Source organism: Oncorhynchus nerka, linkage group LG9a, assembly GCF_034236695.1.
Source record: "Oncorhynchus nerka isolate Pitt River linkage group LG9a, Oner_Uvic_2.0, whole genome shotgun sequence".
NCBI lineage: Eukaryota > Metazoa > Chordata > Actinopteri > Salmoniformes > Salmonidae > Oncorhynchus > Oncorhynchus nerka.
In genome coordinates, this window is record NC_088404.1 from 46,790,430 (window position 1) to 46,808,086 (window position 17,657).

General features: G+C 44.9%; 1 protein-coding gene across 1 annotated transcript in view; it reads left to right on the plus strand.

Moving 5' to 3' along the window:
- Positions 1 to 152: 152 nt before the first annotated feature.
- The window catches only part of LOC115134649 (SRSF protein kinase 2-like), an 80,887-nt gene continuing 63,382 nt past the window's right edge, over positions 153 to 17,657 (plus strand). Inside the window, 2 exon segments of the mRNA XM_065022645.1 lie at positions 153 to 246; positions 479 to 545. Of these exon segments, the coding sequence (XP_064878717.1) occupies positions 231 to 246; positions 479 to 545 (83 nt within the window). The 5' untranslated portion in view covers positions 153 to 230.

Below are 17,657 nucleotides of genomic sequence, written 5' to 3' on the forward strand. Positions count from 1 at the left end.
TAGACGGGAGTCAGTCTTTCTGGTTTTAGTTCTTTGGGGGCTCCTTTTTGCACTCACCTCACCTGCCAGTTGTGCGCGGCCATGTAGCATAGAGCTCCAGTGCCTGAGCGCGCCTCCTCCTCTTAACGACAGAGGGAGTGCGCGTTCTCTGAAGGGAAGGCTGGATAGCGAGAGATCCCGGCTGCTGGCGCTGAGCTGCCGCTGCTGCTGAGGGGAAGGAGGAAAACATCATGAGCTCCAGGAAAGGTATGGAAATCTATTTTATTCTTCAAATATTCTGCATCCTGGACAGGATATGTAGGTTTTGGTTAGAAGTGGTGAAATGACGCGCGTGCGGGGTTTTCAACCTTTTAGGTTTACGATGCTTGGACCGGCCAGTTATAGCTCGAGACTGATGTGTTGTTCTTTCTCCCTGTCCCCCACTCTCACTCTCTCTCCGTGCTCGGACCTCGGTCCCACCTCTGCATACATCTCTTAGTTATGGCCATCCAAGCCCGAAAGAGAAGGCCGAAGGGGAAAAAAGACAAGGCAGCCCACGGAAAGAGGTAAGCAGGGCGGCGGTCGGGGAGAGGAGTGTACTTGGAGTGTTGGTTGTGAGGTGCTGTGCTCGTTTGTTGTGTTTTTGTTTCAGTGATAGCGGTTATAAGGCTTCCCATACAACGTCAGCCAGCCGGCTGTCACTGTTGACAGTGTCTGGCTGAGTGGCTGGTGTGAAGGCGACATATGGGGGAGAGTCTGTTTTTGCGCACCTATGGCACAATGTACACACGCAGGCATACTGCGATGGTGCTGGCGGGAACTGGAACTCTGCCTTGCCTCTGCGGCTCGGGTCCGTCTCTTCTGGGCGGTCCAACTGTGTTGGAAGTTGTCATTGGCAACGTCTCTCGGGCCGGTGTGTGTGGTTACGTCGATGAATATCATATATCGTACCCGGAGTGGAGTGGAGTCTTGCCCATATAGGATATGAATTGCATGCTGAAGTTGTAGATCGCAATAAATGACCAATGACTGTCTCTCTGTCTGTGTACTGAAGGCATCTTGTTATCGGCTGCATCATTTGGGGCTGAGAGCCTTGACTTGGTTGGGGGTTGCAAATAAGATCTGACAGGTGTGACAGGCTTTCTTGGCCTCATTGCAGTAATGGAAGAGACGAATAAGCACCCGGAATGAATAGCGTCGTCTGCTTATAGGCGCCATTTGTGAATCGCACTGGGTCTGTGGCTGCTATATGATGTAACAGTGCCTATACGGAGTGTGTATAGAGGGACTTATACTAGAGTGAATGAGATCTTTGTGAATTTTGGGTGTGTGAGTGCTGTATTTTGCATGGCGCATGAGCCGGTTATGACGGAGTGCAGTGTTGGTGTGCGCGCCGCGGCGCAGTGGCTCTGTAAAGTGCATGCGAATTGGTCTGGAGAGAGAGAAGCCGACTTCATGGCATGATGCTATTGGACTGACGTCACCAGTGTAGTCACTGCATCAATTAGGTGATACCATACCAAGGTTCTGCCCACACACGCGCAGCTATGGAAGGTGCTGGAATGGTCTATCTGTTGCTTCAGGATACGTTCACCAAATTATACCACATCACTCACAAACGTGTCGCTACACTCGCATTAACATCTGCTAACCATGTGTATGTGACAAATAAAATTTGATTTGATTTGATTGGTCAAATATACATTTATTTAAGCTGCGTTTTTTTTTTGCCATTAATTGAACGATGTTGGAAATGTCTCTTATTATCATGCAGCTAATAATGGATCTACAATGTATTAATTTCAGTTGATTCAAATGGGGGATATTGACATCATGTGACTTGCAATTGCCTTGAAGGTGAAATTGACAAATGCAACTGTAACATCCTCTATCTTTCTGGCCTGTACCACCTTGCGTGCCCACGTGTGTGTGCTGTTTTGTGTATGGTTAGGCCATTCAGGAGACGTAAGTCTACCTGTCTATTGCTACAGACAGGAGGCTCATCTCGACCTACAGTGGATTAAATTAAGTTAACTTTTTTCTATTTCGGCACGTCCAACTTTTCATCCAACTTTTGCTTCTTTTATGGTGTACAGTCAGTCAGTAACTTAATAATGTGGGCCTCCCGAGTAGCGCAGTGGTCTAAGGCACTGCATCGCAGGGCAAGCTATGCCACTAGAGATTCTGAGTTCGAGTCCAGGCTCTGTCACAGCCGGCCCCTGACCGGGGGCAGCGCACAATTGGCCCAGCGTTGTCCAGGTTAGGGGAGGGTTTGACCGGCAGGGATGTCCTTGTCCCATCGCTCACAACCGACTCCTGTGGCGGGCCGGGTGTAGTGCGCGCTGACATGGTTGCCAGGTGCACAGTGTTTCCTCTGACACGTTGGTGCAGCTGGCAGGTTAAGTGGGCATTGTGTCAAGAAGCAGTGTGGCTTGGTTGGGTCGTGTTTCGAGAGGACACACGGCTCTCGACCTTCGCCTCTCACGAGTCCATATGGGAGTTGCAGCGATGAGACAAGACTGTAACTACCAATTGGATATCGTGAAATTGGGGTGAAAAAAGGGTCAAAGTAACAATTAAAAAAACTTGAGGGCTAGGGCCATTCCCCCCAGAAATGTCCGGGAACTTGCAGGTGCCTTGGTGGAAGAGTGGGCAATTCTGGTGCAGTCCACGAGGAGGAGATGCACTTCAGTACTTAATGCAGCTGGTGGCCACTTCTGATTTTGACCCCCTCTTTGTTCAGGGACACATTCCATTTCTGTTAGTCACATGTCTGTGGAACATGTTCAGTTTATGTCTCAATTGTTGAATCTTGTTATGTTCATACAAATATTTACACATGTTAAGTTTGCTGAAAAAGAAACGCAGTTGACAGTGAGAGAACGTTTCTTTTTTTCCTGAGTTTCTGTTTCCAGTTTGTGTGTTTTTACATTTTGGACTTCTTAAATACATAATCAGGTAGATTTGTAGGTAAACACGTTGAAATTAATGATGGCTAAACCTCCGACCGTCCTAGAGTTATTGTTCTAGATTACTCAGTCATCTCAATTCAGAGTTTATTAATTCTGCTGGCATTAGTTCAGAACCACTAGAGCAGGGGTGTCAAACACACAGCTCACAAACTCAATATATTTTAAAATAACTAAAACCAACTCAAAAGTGTGTAGTAATGATAATGGACCTACATTCAAACAGTTTCTGGACTGTGTCCAGTTCACTAATAATCACCTAACTGAAAGCTAGACAGTCAGGGAGCATCAAATTCCATAAACTAGGACTATTTTTTTGGCACATTTTGTCAGCAAGGATATTTAACAAATTTTCAACCTTGTTGAAGACCGAATGCGGCCCCCGGGGAAAAATTAGTTTGGCAACCCTGCACTAGTTTTTCAATAACATTATCATAACTCTGTGCCACTGCTCCCATCTTCAATCAGCTGGCGAAAGGCGAGACAACAATCAGTGCAGTTTACAATTCAATGTGTCGCAACATCATTCAGACTGCATTGGCTCATACAGGGATCTACATTACAGCAATACACAGAGAGCAGATCTATACGACGCTCACTGTTAGCACTGAAGCTGGAGTTTCTGTAGGAGTTATGATATCACTAACAATGCCCAGTGTGTGTCGTATAGATCTGCTCGCTGTGTATTGCTGTAATGTAGATCCCTGTATGAGCCAATGCAGTCTGAATGATGTTGCTACACATTGCATTGTAAACTGCATTGATTTTTGTCTTGCCTTTCGCCAGCTGATTGAAGATGGGAGCAGCCTGGCGAACAGGACTGCGTGTGGTTCAGTAGAGTGAGGCAGCCAGGTAGCAGAATACTCTCAGGAATTCAAACCAACATTTTCTTTCTGTAGTAGCTGGTTACTGTTGCTCCACCTCTCAACTCTCATCAGGCCCCAAATTTGAGAGACCTTTTGCAAATATGACAAATTATTTAAGCCTAATTATGATTATAGTTTGGAGTTAAGTCAAATATATAAATGGTTTTGATAGTGGTTATGATACACAACATTGCTATGTTGTGGTGGTTCTTCAATGGAAGTCAGAGGACTAGGTACAGGCGCCAAGGTTGTCTGAGCTCAGACCTCACCTGACTTAATGAATTCATTGAATTGATTCCCAGAGGGGATCACTTAGTGATGGTGAAGAGCCAATACACCAGACCAGATCTGGCTAGCTCTACTGAATGGACATCACTTACCTGGTGTTTAGATACACACACAAAAAACAGGTAAACAATGGTATCTCAAATTCTCAATGCTAGCGATGAGGGTGGTACCATATAGGCCTTATCAGAATGTCTCTGGTGGACTAGATAGCCACAGCCTAGCAGAGTACACCATGTGAGCCTCATGCACTGGAACGAACTACAAAAATCTCTTAAATTGGAAACACTTATCTCCCTCACTAGCTTTAAGCACCAACTGTCAGAGCATCTTACAGATTACTGCACCTGTACATAGCCCACCTATAATTTAGCCCAAACAACTACCTCTTTCCCAACTGTATTTAATTTATTTATTTATTTTGCTCCTTTGCACCCCATTATTTTTATTTCTACTTTGCACATTCTTCCATTGCAAAACTACCATTCCAGTGTTTTACTTGCTATATTGTATTTACTTTGCCACCATGGCCTTTTTTGCCTTTACCTCCCTTCTCACCTAATTTGCTCACATTGTATATAGACTTGTTTTTTTTTACTGTATTATTGACTGTATGTTTGTTTTACTCCATGTGTAACTCTGTGTCGTTGTATGTGTCGAACTGCTTTGCTTTATCTTGGCCAGGTCGCAATTGTAAATGAGAACTTGTTCTCAACTTGCTTACCTGGTTAAATAAAGGTGAAAAAAAATAAATAAAAAAAAAAAAACTGTAATTCAGTGGAGAGGGAGGGAGGGACTGCCTGTCCCTGGACAGCAGTGGAGAAGAGAGGGGGAGACAGCGGAGGAAGACCAGGGAGAGGGAGAGTTAAGCGGAAGGTAGAGAGGAAATGGGTGTCAGAGTAGTCTGTGCCGTAACAGACTCAGGATGACGTGCACATAGATCACACATCTGTCAATGCGTGTTCCTGTGTTTGATTGTGTGTATTCGTGTGGTTGTAGGTGCGGTCATGTTTTTCCACTGCTGCTAAATGTGTCATGAGAAGTCAAACCTGCAGGACAACAATGTGCACCAGTTCCCCTTCTGGTCTGGAGAAACCGCTGTAACAAGGCTGTGCTTGTGTTGAATTCAGTCAGGACCATGAAGGTGCTAAAACAAAGCCCATAATCCACACACACCCACTCCATGCTTGTTTGGGTAACATGACATTTATCGTAAGCACAAGTGAGCCTACTCTGGTAGTTAAGAGCAACTCTCAGAACAATACGTTCTGATGGGTGCCACTTAACACAAATCCTTAGTCATGTCATTACGTTGCTATTAGTTAGCGTGACAGGCAGCTAGCTAACCAGCTAAACCAATAAGCCCAATACACACCATTTCAAGTAAGTAGTCATGAGAAAAGATCAGTTTCTATTACTGTTTGACGTCCGTTAGCTCACACTGATGACTCTATAACGATTGGGTAGGCAATATGAAAGCTGTATGCTAATAGTGAGGAAACATCTGTTTTGGAGTGTGCAGCATATAGAATAGCTAAGCTATCGCTCTCACACAGATATTGACTATAAGGTCCCAGTGTGTGTTATGCTCTTGCTCTGGGTTCTCCCAAGGAGGACACAGTAAAGGAGTAGGGCTAATTGAATGAAGAAGTAGGCCATTGCACCACCAATGGATTAGGTACCAGGAGTGTTTTAGGTAGACCAATCAGTATTTAAGTGTAGCGTGCTGAAGAGGATCCGACTTTTCTACACTTGGCTTGAAGTGATTTTGCATTGAGGCATGATTATTTGGAGCATGTAAAAGGGGTTCTCCAGCTCATATCGCTTTCTATTTAATAATAATAATAATAATAATAATGGTCAACTGTAAAAGTAGACTAACCCATATTTTGGTTGCTGATTATCAGTATCCACAGATTACTGCCAAATCCATAAAACAAGGAAGGCCCCGAAAATAACTTCTGGACATCAGAAAAGTGATTACTCAACGCGGACTGGAATAAACCTTTTCCTTTAACGAGTCAGACGAGAAGGATATCCTGCTTTCAGTGGAACAGGCCCAGATCTACAACTTTTGCGTGAAGAAAAGACGCTGGGAAAGGGGCCGCAGATCAGGCAGCCTTCTGAGAATCCGGAGGCGAGCGAGTAAACTCCCACTGCCATCCGTTCTTCTTGCTAACGTGCAATCATTGGAAAATAAAATTAAGATTATCCTACCAACGAGACATTAAAAACGGTAACATCTTATGTTTCAATGAGACGTGGCTGAACGAAGATTACGGACAATATAGAGCTAGCGGTATTTTCCATGCACCGGCAGAACAGAGATGCTACCTCTGGTAAGACGAGGGGTGGGGGTGTGTGTCTTTTTGTCAATAACAGCTGGTGTGCAATGTCTAATATTAAAGAAGTCTCAAGATATTGCTTGCCTGAGGCAGAGTGCCTTATGATAAGCTGTAGACCACACTATCTACCAAGAGAGTTCTCATCGGTATTATTCGTAGCCGTCTATTTACCACTTAGCTGGCACTAAGACCACTCTCAACCAACTCTGTAAGGCCATAAGCAAAGAAGAAAATGCTCACCCAGAAGCGGCACTCCTAGTGGCTGGGGACTTTATTGCAGGCAAACTTAAATCAATTTTACCAAATTTTTACCAGCATGTCACATGTGCAATCAGAGGGGGGGGGGGGGGAATCCTAGACCAAATAAAACAAACACATCAAATCAAATTTATTTATATAGCCCTTCGTACATCAACTGATATCTCAAAGTGCTGTACAGAAACCCAGCCTAAAACCCCAAACAGCAAGCAATGCAGGTGTAGAAGCACGGTGGCTAGGAAAAACTCCCTAGAAAGGCCAAAACATAGCCTGGTTCCTCTCTAGGTTTCTTCCTATGTGGGGTGGCCAGTCCTCTTCTGGCTGTGCCAGGTGGAGATTATAACAGAACATGGCCAAGATGTTCAAATGTTCATAAATGACCAGCATGGTCCAATAATAATAATAAGGCAGAACAGTTGAAACTGGAGCAGCAGCACGGCCAGGTGGACTGGGGACAGCAAGGAGTCATCATGTCAGGTAGTCCTGAGGCATGGTCCTAGGGCTCAGGTCCTTCGAGAGAGAGAAAGAGAGAACGAGAGAATTAGAGAGAGCACACTTAAATTCACACAGGACACCGACTAGGACAGGAGAAGTACTCCAGATATAACAAACTGACCCTAGCCCCCCGACACATAAACTACTGCAGCATAAATACTGGAGGCTGAGACAGGAGGGGTCAGGAGACACTGTGGCCCCATCCGAGGACACCCCCGGACAGGGCCAAACAGGAAGGATATAACCCCACCCACTTTGCCAAAGCACAGCCCCCACACCACTAGAGGGATATCTTCAACCACCAACTTACCATCCTAAGACAAGGCCGAGTATAGCCCACAAAGATCTCCGCCACGGCACAACCCAAGGGGGGGCGCCAACCCAGACAGGAAGATCACCTTTACTCCACACACAGAGATGAATATTAAGCTCTCCCCCGCCCTCCATTTGGCAAATCTGACCATAATTCTATCCTCCCGATTTCTGCTTACAACCAAAAACTAAAGCAGGAAGTACCTGTGACTCGGTCAATACGGAAGTGGTCGGATGACACGGACTGTTTCGCTAGCAGACTGGAATATGTTCTGGGATTCATCCAATGGCATTGAGGAATCCACCACCTCAGTCATCGGCTTCGTCAATAAGTGCATCGATGATGTTGTCCCCACAGTGACTGTAAGTACATATCCCAACCAGAAGCCATTGATTACAGGCAGCATCTGTATCGAGCTAAAGGCTAGAGCTTCCGCTTTCAAGGAGTGGGAGACTAATCCGGACACTTATAAGAAATCCCTCTTTGCCCTCAGACGAACCATCAAACAAGCAAAGCATCAATACAGGATTAAGATTGAATCTTACTACACCAGCTCTGATGCTCGTCGGATGTGGCAAGGCTTGAAAACTATTACAGAGTATAAAGGGAAACCCAGATGCAAGCTGCCCAGTAATGCGAGCCTACCAGACGAGCTAAATGCCTTTTATGCTCGCTTAGAGGAAAGCAACACTGAAGCATGCACAAGAGCACCAGCTGTTCTGGATGACTGTGTGATAATGCTCTCGGTAGCTGATGTGAACAAAACCTTTAAACAGGTCAACATTCACAATAACGGATTACCAGGACGTGTACTCAAAGCATGCGTGGACCAACTGTCGAGTGTCTTCAGTGACATTTTCAACCTCTCCCTGACTGAGTCTATAATACCGACATATTTCAAGCAGACCACCATAGTCCCTGTGCCCAAGGAAGCGAAGGTAACCTGCCTAAATGATTTCCGCCCCATGGCACTCACGTCGGCAGCCATGAAATGCTTTGAAAGGCTGGTCATGGCTCACATCAACAACATCCCCCCAGGACACCCTAGACCCACTCCAATTTGCATACCACCCCAACATATCCACAGATGATGCAATCTCAATCGCACTCCACACTGCCCTTTCTCACCCGGACAAAAGGAATACCTATGTGAGAATGCTGTTCATTGACTACAGCTCAGCATTCAACACCATAGTGCCCACGAAGCTCATCACTAAGCTAAGGACCCTGGGACTAAACACCTCACTCTGCAACTGGATCCTGGACTTCCTGACGGGCCGCCCCCCAGGTGGTAAGAGTAGGTGACAACACGTCTGCCATGCAGATCCTTAACACTGGGGGCCCTCTGGGGTTTGCACTTAGTCCCCTCCTGTATTCCCTGTTCACCCACAACTGCGTGGCCAAAAATTACTCCAACACCATCATTACGTTTGCTGACGACACAACAGTGGTAGGCCTGATCACGACAACGATGAGCCAGCCTACAGGGAGGAGGTCAGAGAACTGACAGTGTTGTGCCAGGACAACAACTTCTCCCTCAATGTGATCAAGACAAAGGAGCTGTTTGTGGACTATAGGAAAAGGTGGGCCAAACAGGCCCCCATTAACATCGACAGGGCTGTAGTGGAGCGGGTCGAGAGTTTGTTCGGGTGTACACATCACCAACAAACTATCATGGTCCAAACATACAGTCGTGAAGAGGGCATGACAAAACCTTTTTCCCCTCAGGAGACTGAAAAGATTTGGCATGGGTCTCTAGATCCTCAAAAGGTTCTACAGCTGCACCATTGAGAGCATCCTGACCGGTTGCATCACCGCCTGGTATGGCAACTGCTCGGCATCTGACCGTAAGGCTCTACAGAGGGTAGTGCGAATAGCCAAGCACATCACTGGGGCCAAGCTTCCTGCTATCCAGGACCTATATAATAGGCGGTGTCAAAGGAAAGCCCATAAAACTGTCAGAGACTCCAGTGACCCAAGTCATAGACTGTTTTCTCTGCTACCACACTGCAACCGGTACCGGAGTGCCAAGTCTAGGACCAAAAGGCTCCTCAACAGCTTCTACCCCCAAGCCATAAGACTGCTCAACAATTAATCAATGGCCACTGGACTATTTACATTGACCCCCCCCCCCCCCTCCCTTTTGTACACTGCTGCTACTCGTTCTTTATTATCTATGCATAGTCACTTCACCCCCACCTACATGTACAGATTACCTCAACTAGCCTGTACCCCGGCACACTGACTCAGTACCGGTGCCACCTGTATATAGCCTCGATATTGTTATTGTGTTACCTTTAATCAATTAATTTTATTTTAGTCTATTTGGTAAATATGTCTTCTTCTTGAACTGCACTGTTGGTTAAGGGCTTTGTAAGTAAGCATTTCACGGTAAATTCTACACTTGTATTCGGCGTATGTGACAAATAGAGTTTGATTTGGTTGAACTAAATCTACCTTATCCATTTCATCCATATTAAGGCCTACTGATTAGGACTGGCCCGATGTTCTCCTCAGAATTTGGTGGTGGGTTTTGAGAAATGTTTTCATATGCTGTATTTTTGTTCATGCTAATACCAGACAGGACTCCGGCACTGGAAAACTATTGCAATGAGACACCAGTACCATCATGCATGGGTGAATAAGATGTTGTACTGGAGGTTTAACCTACATTTGATCTGCCTGTGTGTCTCTCAAAACATCTATGAGCTTGCAGTCCAGTTCCAGCCAGGGCCAGGTAGGCCAGACAAGCGAGGCATTAGAGCATTTCATTCTGTGTTCATATTCACTCATGGAGGATCACAGTGCCAGTGAGGGCAAAGAACCTAAAAATCCTCTCTTGGCTGCCCCCTGCTGGTGATTGATTAAAGGTGAAGCAGTGCGAGTCTGTTGTAAAATGTGGAAAGGGGGTATGATAATTGTGTTAATTTAGTTGACCAGGTCCCCGAATGTACCACTCCCCATAGCACAGTTGTTTTCTCCCTCTTAAATGGTTTAATATAGGTACACCCAAACAAGGGCACTGCGTTCATCCACCTCTGGCCTGCTCGCCTCCCTACCACTGAGGAAGTACAGTTCCCGCTCAGCCCAGTCAAAACTGTTCGCTGCTCTGGCCCCCCAATGGTGGAACAAACTCCCTCACGACGCCAGGACAGCGGAGTCAATCACCACCTTCCGGAGACACCTGAAACCCCACCTCTTTAAGGAATACCTAGGATAGGATAAAGTAATCCTTCTCACCCCCCCCCCCCCTTAAAAGATTTAGATGCACTATTGTAAAGTGGCTGTTCCACTGGATGTCATAAGGTGAATGCACCAATTTGTAAGTCGCTCTGGATAAGAGCGTCTGCTAAATGACTTAAATGTAAATGTAAAATTTTATCTTCCAATCTTCTCAATTTATCCTCCTCCCTTTTATAAGTGAAGCCCCAAATCTGATCATGAGTTTCTGATATTCTGAGAAGAGCTGGAAATAGAAAATGCCTAAGGCTTGTGTGTGAGAGAAAGAACAACAGATGTTGTGCCTCATACACTGTGTGATCAAAACCAAGGCGTCTGCCAACTACCCAGGCATAGTGAGGGAAGTGTTGTGTTAAGTGTAGTCCTGGACGGCCATATCTGACCTGTCAGTGGGCTAGTGTTACACTCTCCCCTCCACTAATACTTGGGGGGTGTTTTTGTACTTTTTACCCATTTTTCTCCCCAAATGGTAGTTACAGTCTTGTCCCATCGCTGCAACTCCCCTACGGACTCGGGAGAGGTGAAAGTCGAGAGCCATGTGTCCTCCAAACCCTCCCCTAACCCGGACCAAGCTGGGCCAATTGTGCGCCGCCTTATGTGTCTCCCGGTCACAGCCGGTTGTGACACAGCCTGGGATCGAACCCGGGTCTGTAGTGACTGCAATACAGTGCCTTAAAATGATGCGCCACTCGGGAGGCCCTCCACTAATAATTGTATCATGTACACACGTGCACGCATGTGTGTGTGTGATTAGGTGTGTGTTCTTATTCCATTCAGGGATTAACCAGCAGCTAAGCCTACCTGCCAATAATACTATTCATGGGTGTGTCTCTCCTCTATTTGGCTCAAATAACCTGATCATAATAATCGCATCACACAATCATGGTGTATTATCAATGATATAGCAGCTAGTTAGTATTGATATACTATATATACAAAAGTTTGTGGATACCCCTTCAAATTAGTGGATTTGGCTATTTCAGCCACACCCGTTGCTGATAGGTGTATGAAATTGCCGGGTGCCAGGAGAACGCTACCTGCCCGAATGCATAATACCAACTGTAAAGTTTGGTGGATAAATAATGGTCTGGGGCTGTTTTTATGGTTCGGTCTAGGCCCCTTAGTTCCAGTGAAGAGAAATATTAACGCTACAGCATACAATGACATTCTAGATGATTCTGTGCTTCCAACTTTGTGGAAACAGTTAGGGGAAGGCTCTTTCCTGTTTCAGCATGACAATGCCCCCGTGCACGAAGTGAGGTACATACAGAAATGGTTTGTCGAAGTAGGTGTGGAAGAACTTGACTGGCCTGTACAGAGCCCAGACCTCAACCCCATTGAACACTTTTGGGATGAATTGGAACGCCGACTGCGAGCCAGGCCTAATCGCCCAAGATCAGTGCCGACCTCACTAATGCTCTTGTGGCTGAATGGAAGCAAGTCCCCGCAGCAATGTTCCAACATCTAGTGGAAAGCCTTCCCAGAAGAGTGGAGGCTGTTATAGCAGCAAAGGGGGGACCAGCTCCATTTTAAATGCCCATGATTTTGGAATGAGATGTTCAATGAACAGTGTCCACATACTTTTGTCCATGTAGTGTATTACTAAGGCTATTGTAGTGAATTAAACGTTAGGCCTGCCTACTGTGTGATTGGAACCTAACCAGACTGGGGAAGGAGGTTTATTCATCTCAATATCTATCAGCGCTAATCCAGAGCTGTGTGTGTGTGTGTGTGTGTGTGTGTGTGTGTGTGCAGCCACGCAGACGGTTCACACCATAAACACCCCCTCTTCAGTGTGTTTACAGTGGCAGCTCCGTTGCCATTGTAAACACACTGTAATCTCTATTCCGTCAGTGGTTCTGGCTGAGCCTTCTCAGCCACACACACACACACACACACACACACGGTGAGATGAGCTGCCCCAAACATACCCTTCCAGCCAGAATGACGCAGGCAAGTCTGTATACAAAAAACATCCACAATTAGCACCGTAAAAAAAGCCAACCAAACCGATGTTAATCATCATTATTCTATGAGTTAGGTGGGAAAGAAATTGAGCTAATGTGTGAATGTTAAAACTGCATTGTTGGTTAAGGGCTCGTAAGTAAGCATTTCACTGTAAGGTCTACCACACCTTTTGTATTCTGCGCATGTGCCAAATCAAATCAAATGTATTTATATAGCCCTTCGTACATCAGCTAATATCTCAAAGTGCTGTACAGAAACCCAGCCTAAAACCCCAAACAGCAAGCAATGCAGGTGTAGAAGCACGGTGGCTAGGAAAAACTCCCTAGAAAGGCCAAAACCTAGGAAGAAACCTAGAGAGGAACCAGGCTATGTGGGGTGGCCAGTCCTCTTCTGGCTGTGCCGGGTGGAGATTATAACAGAACATGGCCAAGATGTTCAAATGTTCATAAATGACCAGCATGGTCGAATAATAATAAGGCAGAACAGTTGAAACTGGAGCAGCAGCACATAAATACATTTTGATTTGATTGGTTGAGTTCACAGTGAGCTGAATGTATAATTACATTAGTCAAATTACATTCAAGTTTGCCTTTGGAAGGCAACATTGTATGTTAGTTCAGCTATATTCCCAAATCTTGAGCAAACTACATAATCGTTTTGCAGCTGGTTTCCTTACAATTGACCCTTCGCTAAGCCCTGCCCTAGAAGTTTGGGCAACCAGTCGTAGCGCTCCAATGGATAGCAACTGTTGTCAAGTCCGACACTTCGGACAAGCCCATTGAGGTCATTCCAAAAAGTTTTCCTCCAAAAACAAATTTAAATGGGTAAATAATTTAACAGTGCAACAAGGGGTACTTGTTAAAGTGATTCCTGAAATACAGAAGCTATTGGAGTATTTGTAGAATCTGAAATGATACTTTTGTTACACTGTTTGCTAACTCAGCTCTCACTCCCACCGAACACTAGCTAGCCCATCAAATTGATTTGTTGCAGATTAAAGGCTGTGCGAGATTACAGATTACAATCATTTTTGCTGTTAAATTCCCATATGTTGATAAAAGGATATTAGAAGGGTGAGCCGGTTAAGGATCGATTCAGACCAGGTGTTAAAATTGTACGACAAGCGACAGTTTATTTCAGAGGGAGAATATCTGGTACACGTAAATACGGCTCTTCCGTTAGTTCGTGTTGGAACAGCAGGCAGAGAGAGCGTAAACAGTCAGCACAGCCCTTATATACGTCACAGAAAGTAGGTTGACCCTAGGAAGATCGGATCTCCGGATTGGTTCAGCTGGTTGTAGTCTGTAGTCTTCCGCCATTGGCTCAGTTGTCTGTCCATCATCGTAGGATCTTCTTCGGGCACAGTGTTCGGTTAAAAAAAAGAGATTATGTGTGTAATGTGGGAGCTATCCTGTAGGGGACCCCACAGGCTTTACTGTGAGTTGTAGCCATGTAATTAGCAGTAAGTTAGTCACCTGCATACGAAATAGCAATTCCTTACAAAACCCTCTCTTCACGTCTCACCAGAGACGTGACACAACCTAACTGGATCCAGACACAAAGAGAAACTTCTCCCAAAAGGACTATGAAATAAGGCACGGTATTAAACAGAAATAGATATTTATGTATTACCATCATGTTCTCCATTCAATCCCACTATGTACTAAGTTGGCTTACAACCCTCATTTAACAGAGCGGAGAACAGCTCAAAATAAAAGTAAAATGATTGTCCACATTAGCCCACTTTTTCCAGCAGGAAAAAGTTTCTGATACCCTCTCTTCACATCTCCTAAGAGATGTGATATAGTCCAGATACATTACTCCAAGCAAAAACGAAGACATAATCCAAAAAGGAAAAATATCCTAAACTAGGTATGTCTATCCGGAAATGGCCCACAAAGAAAAATAATTTCCCCCTCTTCCCATCCCAGATGGGACACGACATACAATGGAGAAGCTTAATCAATAAAAGCAACTGGATCCCCCTCCTAAAATTGCTGCAAAAACTGAAAGATGGGTCTCATGCTCCATACCGTTATCTCGCACCTGGCTCCTGTTATCTAACCAAAAAGACCGCTTGTTCTCGCAACCCCACGCTCTGAATGTGCCCTCCCTTCTGTATTTTTTTTCAGCATGAGAAAGTTCCATGGCCCTGATACTTTTAAGAATGGTTCAAATCAGCTAGGTAGCATAACACATACATACATCCACACAAGGCAACAGCAGATAATATTCAATCATATATATGGTAATGGCTATAATGTAAAATAACCCCAAGGGTGTGAACAAAAACTCAGCAATGAATCATATAACAGTTACAAAGTGTAAACTACCTTCATGTCAAAAGAGAACAGCTCATTCAAAAACAGAACAAAAGAAAATAGTGTGAAATTTAGGTCCCCCTTTTGACACCAGCTAGGGTGTCACTCAATTATCCTTTATTTCAGCAGTCATAGCATTTCATGAAAATAATAAAAAGTTTATTACTAATAACAAGTTATATATGCCTTTGTTGTATTCCTTTGTTCCCCCCCAAGGGTGTCACTTATCAAAAACAGGATAAAACTTTATTGTTATTGACATGTAAGATGTAGGATAAAACTTTGGTCATGGAAAACAGAGTAAAGAATTATTAGAAACCATCTGGTCCTCTCAGCTACTTTTATCCTGTACCAGGTGGGCTCCAAGCCACCCAGGGACTCCAAACCATGTGTCATCATCAGTCAGTCCCATCCTCCCCTGAAAGCATGCGTCCGTATCAGCATCGCCAACTGGAGCATCAAGCAAAGGCATCATGCCTGAAGCCCTCACCACATCTGTAACAGACTTGTCAAAACACAGTATGATGCGAGCAGCACATCACATCAATAACAAATAATACAAGAATTAGGGTCAGAAATCCAGTAACCATCCTACCAGTGCACTTACCAAACCAGGCCAAGAGAACAGACTCCTCCACCCCCCGTGGACCTCATCTTAGCAGATAGTGCATCAACCCCGCCTTAGATTGTGAAGTTTAAAAACTATCATCTGGACTGGTATTAGGAATATACGTGCAACATTGTTTACCGAACATCTTGCAGACGTCCCCCTGACTGGCAAGAAGCATATCCAAGGCAAGTCTATTCTGTCTGGAAACCCCAAATGTGGCCTCAAGCTGTTCAGACATACTAGTGAGTGCATCACGGAGTAATTCACAAAACGCTGTTGATCATAGTAGATATAATTAATCCATGCAGTCTGTCCAGCATCCACCATGGCTGGACCCATAGTAGGTAGTAAGTGCCAGAGTCCATCATTCCTACCCAAGGCCTGAAACTCATGAGGAATCCCCACTGGCACTCCCAACAGGTTAGTGTATGTCAACTACATCCTCTGTCCATGGAGCACTACTACATCTGTCTCCCATGGGATGGAATGTTTTCAGGTCCCCTGGTTACAGAACTCAGCAGCTGTTCAGCAACAACATCAACAATGGTCCGTGGAATTATCAAACTGGTCAGACCACACGTACCTTGCCATTCTCCTCTAAGAATGGGTCTCAGCCCTCTTTGGCTCCACTCATCCAACATACATCAGCCAGACCACTAGTTTGGTTTAGGCCTGTAACTGGCCAAGTGGAATTAATGGTTATGTTACTCCTGCAATCAGCTTCAGGCAATCTCCCATAATCAATGCCATTACCTGTACCCGTGATGCACTCGTAATTGCCCCCATATGCCTCAACACCCCAAGAGGCCCGATGAGGAGGTACTGCAGGAAACACAAGGCTCAAAGAGGAACAGAGGGTTGAATTGGGCTTAACCTGGTAAAAACTTCTCAAAATACACAACCACCCCTCTCCTTCTCCTACAGCAAATGGGTGTAGCCAGAACAGGTCTAGCATAACTTCAAATAATACAGTCCTTTCCTCTCAGGGTTTTAGCTGTGTACCTCATATAAGACAGCCACAAATTGTCCCTACTATCAAAACCAGTCTCAGTTTCTAATTGATCAATAGCCGAATAGTCTCTAACATTAATTACCTGAATGGTATTTTTAACACAGTGGTGGTAGAGGAGTGTGTCCGGTTACCTCTGGTCTTGGCAGTACCTTGATAGAAAACACACCCATCATGTCTGTCCTCGTCCTTTGTAGTCCGAGGGTGTGAGTGCCTGCATCAGAGAGCTTAATAGTTTTGATGGTTAGTAGGATTTCATCACCTTTACAAAGTTCAACATTGCTCCCAGGTTTCCCCATATCATGGAAAACCTATCCACCCTTGTGGGATCCTCCATGCTATACGGATATCCTCTTCTCCAATCCTAGAACTGTCCGAAGTCGGTTACCATGTAATCTCTACTCTAACTTCTTGTCTACCCAGATCTAGGGATTCGTATGCTTATTTTGGAACAAAATACACATAACTTAGCCAGAGCCAGACACATCTTCACTTCTATGAACAAAAACAGGGGTGATAGGACAGGTAGGGTTACTTCATTCGAGAGTTGGCCCCCGGAATTCTGTTAATTCCAGTTCTTCTCCCGAACTCTGTTTATTGTCCGACAGTGAAAAAATGTCTTACCCTTCCGCCGTGCGATATGAATCTGGGTAGCTCTTTCAGCTAGCTGTCACCAGGGGTCTTCTATGGTCCCCAAGCCTCTGGGACTGGATTGAGTGACTTCACCTGTAATGCATAAAATCCTGGACATACAGGCTTGGTTAACAAACAATTTCTCATATGTTTTATCTGATTATATCTTTAACTTCTATTCCCAATTGTTAGCTTACATTTTTTTTTTTTTTTTTTTAGTTTCTTATCCAATAAGCCCCATCCTATCCTAGACCACAATTTACCCATCCCCCTTTTGATACCTGACTCTGCCCAGGTATCAACCTTACCTACTCTAAATACTGACTTAGGTAAGATTAGTATATTATCCTTATGTCTGACATCATG